Source organism: Symphalangus syndactylus, chromosome 19, assembly GCF_028878055.3.
Source record: "Symphalangus syndactylus isolate Jambi chromosome 19, NHGRI_mSymSyn1-v2.1_pri, whole genome shotgun sequence".
Classification (NCBI taxonomy): domain Eukaryota; kingdom Metazoa; phylum Chordata; class Mammalia; order Primates; family Hylobatidae; genus Symphalangus; species Symphalangus syndactylus.
This window is the reverse complement of record NC_072434.2, coordinates 86,366,773-86,374,217: the sequence shown is the minus strand read 5'-3', so window position 1 is coordinate 86,374,217 and position 7,445 is coordinate 86,366,773. Positions and strand designations below refer to the sequence as shown.

At 48.7% G+C, this 7,445-nt stretch overlaps 1 protein-coding gene across 1 annotated transcript; it reads left to right on the top strand.

Annotated features, from left to right (window-relative positions):
• Window positions 1-408: 408 nt before the first annotated feature.
• Window positions 409-6,457, top strand: MAP1LC3C (microtubule associated protein 1 light chain 3 gamma). Its single transcript, XM_055234088.2, has 5 exons — window positions 409-445; window positions 2,681-2,756; window positions 2,857-2,912; window positions 3,069-3,175; window positions 5,319-6,457. Exons 2-5 carry the CDS (start codon window positions 2,699-2,701, stop codon window positions 5,539-5,541), a joined length of 444 nt encoding a protein of 147 aa, XP_055090063.1. The 5' UTR covers window positions 409-445; window positions 2,681-2,698; the 3' UTR covers window positions 5,542-6,457.
• Window positions 6,458-7,445: the final 988 nt, after the last annotated feature.

Sequence of the window (7,445 nt, the reverse complement as noted above, 5' to 3'; positions counted from 1 at the left end):
CAATTTCCTGGCATACAAGTTCTAAAAATTCTTTGAATTTTCTTTTTTTGTTTGTTTCTGTTTTTTGTTTCTGAGACGAAGTCTCACTCTGTTGCCCAGGCTGGCGTGCAGTGGCACAATCTCAGCTCGCTTCAACCTCCGCCTCCCGGTTCCAAGCGATTCTCCTACCTCAGTCTCCCAAGTAGTTGGGATTACAGGCACCTACCACCACGCCTGGCAAATTTTTGTATTTTTAGTGAAGACAGGGGTTTCACTATGTTGGCCAAGCTGGTCTCGAACTCCTGACCTCAAGTGATCCACCCACCTTGGCCTCCCAAAGTGCTGGGATTACAGGTGTGAGCCACCGCACCTGGCAATAAGTGTCATTTTTTAGTTCATCAGTTGACTGACGGCTGGCAGCCCCTGGGTAGCTTCTGGATGGGGTCTGGTCGCCAGAAAGACAAAGGTGAGATTAGAGGGTTGGAATTTTTAGCCCCACCTCCAGCCTCTGGGGAGGGTAGAGGGGGTTGAAAGTTAAATTGATTACCAGTGGCCAATGGTTTAATCAATCTTGCCTACATAATGAAGCCTTCATAAAAACCCAAAAGGCCTACGTTCTGATAGCTGAACACATGGAGGTTCCTGGAGGGTGGCATGCCCTTCCCCCATACCTTACTGTGCATCTCTTCATCTGTATCCTCTGTGATATCCTCTGTAATAAGCCAGTAAATGTGTTTCCCTGAGTTCTGTGAGTCATTCTAGCCAATTAATGAAACCCAAGGCGGGGGCTGTGAGAAGCCTGATTTATGTCCCGTAGATCAGAAGCCACTGAAAACAAGCTAGAGGCCGGTCACGGTGGCTCACGCATGTAATCCCAGCTCTCTGGGAAGGCAAGGCAGACAGATCACAAGTTCAGGAGTTTGAGACCAGCCTGGCCAACATGGTGAAACCCCATTTCTACTAAAAATACAAAAATTAGCCAGGCGTGGTGTCATGTGCCTGTAATCCCAGCTACTCGGGAGAAATCGCTTGAACTCAGGAGGCAGAGATTGCAGTGAGCTGAGATTGTGCCACTACACTCCAGCCTGGGCAACAGAGCAAGACTCTGTTTCAAACAAACAAGCAAACAAACAAACAACAAACACAACTTGGGGCTTGCAATTGGCATTGAAAGTGGGGGACAGTCTTGTGGGACAGAGCCCTCAGCCCGTGGGATCTGACACTGTCTCCAGGTAGACAGTGTCAGAGTTGGATTGGAGGACACCTAGCTGGTGTCCACTGTAGAACTGACTGCTCGGTGTATGGGGAATCCCCCCTCCCCCCGCCCACCCACACACACAAATCTAGTGTCAAAAGTGATCTGTGTTGCGGCAATATAGGAGAAATGGAGTTTGGTTTCCCCTAGGTATGACCAGAGGCCCAGTTTCTTAACTCTAAAAGCGAGATCTTGGGGACAATTGTCCTTCCTTCCTTCTTTTATCCCAGAGAAAACGAAGTGACAGAATATACAGGAGTGTAGTACTTGGACTTCCTTGTAACAACTCTGGGTTTTTTTTTTTTTTTTTTTTTTTTTTTTTTTTTTTTGAGACAGAGTCTTGCTGTGTCACCCAGGTTGGAGTGCAGTGGCGCGATCTCGGCTCACTGCAAGCTCCGCCTCCCGGGTTCAGGCCATTCTCCTGCCTCAGCCTCCCGAGGAGCTGGGACTACAGGCGCCCGCCAACACGCCCGGCTAATTTTTTGTATTTTTAGTAGAGACAGGGTTTCACCGTGTTAGCCAGGATGGTCTCGATCTCCTGACCTCATGATCCGCCCGCCTCGGCCTCCCAAAGTGCTGGGATTACAGGCTTGAGCCACCGCGCCCGGCCAACTCTGGGGTTTTTTTGTTTGTTATTTTGTTTGTTTGTTTGTTTGTTTTTTGAGATGAAGTTTCGCTCTTGTTGCCCAGGCTGGAGTGCAATGGCGTGACCTGAGCTCACTGCAACCTCCGCCTCCCAGGTTCAAGTGATTCTCCTGCCTCAGCCTCCTGAGTAGCTGGGATTACAGGTGCCTGCCACCATGCCCGGCTAATTTTTGTATTTTTGGTAGAGACAGGGTTTCAGCATGTTGGCCAGCTGATCCACCCGCCTCGGCCTCGCCAAGTGCTGGGATTACAGGTGTAGGCCACTGCACCCAGCATGCAACTCTAGGTTTTAATCCATACTGCCTCTCTTACTAGCTATGTGCCCTGGGGCAAATCACTTCACCTTTCTTGGTATAGGTTTCTTTCTGTGATAAAGGGCATGGACCATTGTGAGACTCACACAGCACACTTCAGGCTGAGGTGGATCCAGCTTGGACCCCCCTTGCTACTGAAGGACAAAAATGTCCCAGCACAAGGCAGTTTTACCCCTCTACAGTCCGCTGCCCAGCCAATGATTTTATTACAAACCCTAATTTCTTTTGCAAAGAAACATCTTGAACTGGTCATGAACAAAGTGGCTTTCTCTGACCAGCAAGCAGGTGGCGATTCCATTTCCATCAGAACTGACCTCCTGCTGCCCAGGGAGGGGGAGTGGGGAGAGGGGAGGGAGAGGAGAGGCCTGATGTCACTCAGCCCTACATAAGGGCCTCCTTCAGGCTCCTGCAGGCAGTTTGGAAGCAGCTGGAGGAATGAGTTAGGTTCCTGGTTGCGGGACAGTTTTTTTTTTCTTTTTTAAAACAGACACAGCTGTTGAGTGCAATGCCGCCTCCACAGAAAATCCCAAGCGTCAGACCTTTCAAGCAGAGGAAAAGCTTGGGTAAATTTCTTGGGGTAGCTTTCTGGGTTATCTAAAGAGAGGAGAAGATCTGGCCTTCTCTTGATCTTTGCTTCTTCTCTTGTGCTTGAAATATTCACAGCAATCAGACAAGAGGAAGTTGCTGGAATCCGGGCAAAGTTCCCCAACAAAATCCCGGTAAGACACCACTGGACTTCCGCTGGGAGGCGTGGGGGTGGGGTTCCGAGCCCGTTCTCTGAAAAAACCAAGAGCAGCCAACAGCTTCCCTCTCTCTCTTCCAAGTTCCTAAGACTCACGCTGAGTCACATTCTTAAGGATTGACACTCTTGACAGGTGGTAGTGGAGCGCTACCCCCGGGAGACCTTCCTGCCCCTGCTGGACAAAACTAAATTCCTGGTCCCGCAGGAGCTGACCATGACCCAGTTCCTCAGCATCATCCGGTAGGTGGCGCCGAGCATGCCCGGGGGGAGGAAGGTGCGCTGGGTGCGCCGGGGCTGTTCGGCTTTCTTCCTTTGGCGGTTTTATTTTGCGGATGGGGGCGTGTCAGAGGAAGAGAGGAAAGAGATTTTTTTGAAGTCATCTTTTAGATTCACTAGTACCCTGAAAAGATGCTCTTAGAATTACTCTATTTTAAACCCGGGTGCAGTGGCTCATGCCTGTAATCCCAGCACTTTGGGAGGCTGAGGCAGGTGGATCGCAGAGGTTAGGAGTTTGAGACCAGCCTGGCCAACGGGTGAAACCCCGTCTCTACTAAAAATACAAAAATTAGTTAGGTGTGGTGGCGGGCGCCTGTAATCCCAGCTACTTGGGAGGCTGAGGCAGGAGAATCGCTTGAACCTGGGAGGCGGAGGTTACAGTGAGCCAAGATTGTGCCACTGCACTCCGGCCTGGGCAACAAGAGTGAAACTCTGTCTCAAAAAAAAAAAAAAGAATTACTGTATTTTAAACAGGTAAGGAGAATCCCTCAGACAACAACAACAAAAAAGACCTGCCAACATTTCTAAGAATTTCCTAAAGTAGTTAGTCTTGGCTCTCAAGCTAGTCCGGGAGGTCCTTTCTTTCAGATCTTGTGTGAAACTGAGTCTGCGCGTCCGTTGCAGGGACCAGCACCTTTTCCAAGTGTATGTGCGCCTGGGGGTGGGGACTTCTCCCCAAAGGAAACGTTCCCTGCTCAGAACACTGAGAGAGAAAAGCATCCCCCAAACACACTCCTCCCTTGGTTAAGCCAGAGGTACAGCAAAGAACAGGCAGCTATTCTTAAAGCTTAAAGGACGTCACTTGACACACGGATTCAGTAAAAAATAATTTGGGAGTAAGGTAAATAGACCCGATGAGTAAGTTTTCAACAGGGTTGAAAAGTGCTTGGAAGCTGTGTCGCTGTTGCAGCCTGTTCTTTAAGAACACACGATGAATGAGTGTCTTTTTATTTTGCTTTCTTTAGCTCTGTTGCCCAGGCTGGAGTGCAGTGGCGTGATCCTAGTTCACTGCAGCCTTGACCTCCTGGGCTCAGGCGATCCTTCTATCTCAGCCTCCTGAGTAGCTGGGACTACAGGAAAGCACCACCGTGCCCGGCTAATTTTAAAGATGTTTCGTAGAGAGGGGGGGTCTCACGATGTTGCCCAGGCCTCTTTTTATTTTGTTTTACTGAGTTAAGAGCATTCTGATTTCCTCTCTCTAGGCAAGCTTACATGTTAAAGTTAGTTCAGTGTGAATGGAAGATGGCCAAGGGAGAATGCAAGTTAGGATTAGGGCCAGGCGCGGTGGCTTACACTGTAATCCCAGCACTTTGGGAAGCCAAGGCAGGCGGATTACCTGAGGTCAGGAGTTCAAGACCAGCCTGGCCAACACGGCGAAACCCCATCTCTACTAAAAATACAAAAATTACCCAGGTGTGGTGTTGCATGCCTGTAATCCCAGCTACTTGGGAGGCTGAGGCAGGGGAATTAAAAAAAAAAAAAAAAATGTGAAATGTCAGAGAGACTGTGCATCACCTTTGTACCTCTAGGGAAATAGCTTTAATTTCTTTTCTCTTTTCTTTTTTTTTTTTTTTTTTTTTTTTGAGATGCAGCCTTGCTCTGTCACCAGGCTGGAGTGCGGTGGTGCAATTTCGGCTCACTGCAACCTCTGCCTCCTGGTTCTCCTGCCTCAGCCTCCTGAGTAGCTGGGACTACAGGTGCACACTACCACACCCAGCTAATTTTTGTATTTTTAGTAGAGACCGGGTTTCGCCATGTTGGCCAGGATGGCCTCGATCTCTTGACCTCGTGATCTGCCTGCCTCGGCTTCCCAAAGTGCTGGGATTAGAGGCGTGAGCCACAGCACCCAGCCCAATAGCTTTAATTTCATAGCAAGTAAAAGTTATTTGCTTAGCATTTTTGTGTTGTCATGTTTCCTCATCCTGTTTGTGTTGTCATATTTCATCCATGAAATGGCCTCACCCTTTCGACTCAACTGGGAAGCCTTGTAGTTCCTAAATCTCAGGGAAGAAGAAGGGAGCAATTCAGTCTTCTTGAGTGTCATGAGGCTGCAGATCCCTGGGCTGTCTCGCAGGTCACCCCCTCACCACCCTCCTGCCCATCCCAGGAGCCGCATGGTCCTGAGAGCCACGGAAGCCTTTTACTTGCTGGTGAACAACAAGAGCCTGGTCAGCATGAGCGCAACCATGGCAGAGATCTACAGAGACTACAAGGATGAGGATGGCTTCGTGTACATGACCTACGCCTCCCAGGAGACGTTTGGCTGCCTGGAGTCAGCAGCCCCCAGTGATGGGAGCAGGCTTGAGGACAGACCCTGCAATCCTCTCTAGCCCATGTCGGGAAGGATGTGTGCTCTGACAGACGCGTCAGATGCTGGCAGAAGGGATTGCTTTTCTCCTGTGTATACAGTGGAGGAGTCTGAGAAGCAGGGATGCCTGGGGTGATCAGCTCCAACCAGTGGCAGCAGAGTGGTGGCTCTTCCTAGTTTACTTTTTGTGCTCCGTGCTCTTGTGTCCTTCTAAGAAAAATGTGGGCTGCTCTTGAAAGTTATATAATTATCTTTTTTTTTTTTTGAGACAGGGTCTTGTTCTATTGCCCAGGCTAGAGTGCAGTGGCATGATCTTGGCTCACTGCAACCTCCACCTCCCGGGTTCAAGTGATTCTTTTGCCTCCACCTGCCGAGTGGCTGGTATTACAAGCACATGCCACCACACCAGGCTAATTTTTGTGTTTTTAGTAGAGACGGGGTTTCACCATGTTGGCCAGGCTGGTCTCGAACTCCTGACCTCAGGTGATCCACCCACCTCAGCCTCCCAAAGTGCTGGGATTATAGGCGTGAGCCACCACATCCAGCCATATAACCATATTCTAAATAAGAAATGGTTGACTTGTGGGATGGTTTTGTGTGATGAGCTGGAGATAATATTTTAAGTGTCTTCTGTGGTATATGTGAGAGGGCCATTCAGGAGTGGGTTTCACTCCCTGCATGTGGGCAGGTGTCCCATCTAGGGCTTGGTCCTAGAGAACCTCTGGCCTGCAGGCTGTTTCTGTGGAAGCCAGTGAAGCCAGCATGAACCATGGTAAGCTCATCTGGAGGTGCCCTTATCTGTGTCATTAGAGAGATAATTCGATTTCCCCAGCATTCACTCTCTTTGGTTATTTTCTGTCATTCTCTTTTTGTCCTTCTATACCATACATATTTATGCCAAAGCTGTAACTTCTCAACATAAAGTCATTTAAACCATGTGCATGTTTACTATGTGCCAAGCTGTATTCTAAAATAAATATTCTTTATTTTAAAGGAGCTTTATTCTTTGGCTCCTTATCACAACACTCTATGGCTAACTACTGTTACAGCTAACCCACACAATGGGTGGGTTTGATCACTTGGTGGGTGACGTCCAATGACTACTCCCAAGGAGGACTTAAAAAGGGGATTTTATTAATTCTAACAAGTAAGGAGGACACTGGGGATAGTTCCCAAAGCAGTGCCTCCCCGAACAAAAGTGCACGCAGGGCATTTATTGGGCTGGTTAGCTGAGTCATTGTATGCAGAGGTAGAGTCAAGGAGTACAGGTAGTCACCGGCCATGCTTCCACATAGGTTGCATGTGTAGAAAATGGTGAATAAGCTTCTCCCTAGGAGGGGATTTTTTTTTCCCCATTAATGAGCCTTTCTATTATTGTCTTTTTTTTTTTTTTTTTTTTTTTTTTTTGAGACAGAGTGTCGCTCTGTCGCCCAGGCTGGAGTGCATCATTGCTATCTCAGCTCACTGCAAACTCTGCCTCCTGGGTTCAAGGGATTCCCCTGCCTCAGCCTCCTGAGTAGCTGGGATTACAGGCATGCGCCACCACGCCCAGCTAATTTTGTAGTTTTAGTAGAGTTTTTGTATTTTTAGTAGAGTTTCTCCATGTTGGTCAGGCTGGTCTCAAACTCCCAACCTCAGATGATCCGCCCACCTCAGCCTCCCAAAGTGCTAGGATTACAGGCATGATCCACTGCACCCAGCTTTTTTTTTTTTTCAGTCATAGGTTTCTTACTGGTCCTGCTTCCATGAGTGGCTGTGACCAGGGGAAAAGGAAGAGGAACCAGCCGGCACAGGGAGGGGTCATCTCCACAACATTCCATTTATACACAGAACTAGACAAGCACAGAGTCACTATTGTGTTTAGAAGTTGGCAGCATGGGGCCGGGCGCAGTGGCTCATGCCTGTAATCCTAGCACTTTGGGAAGC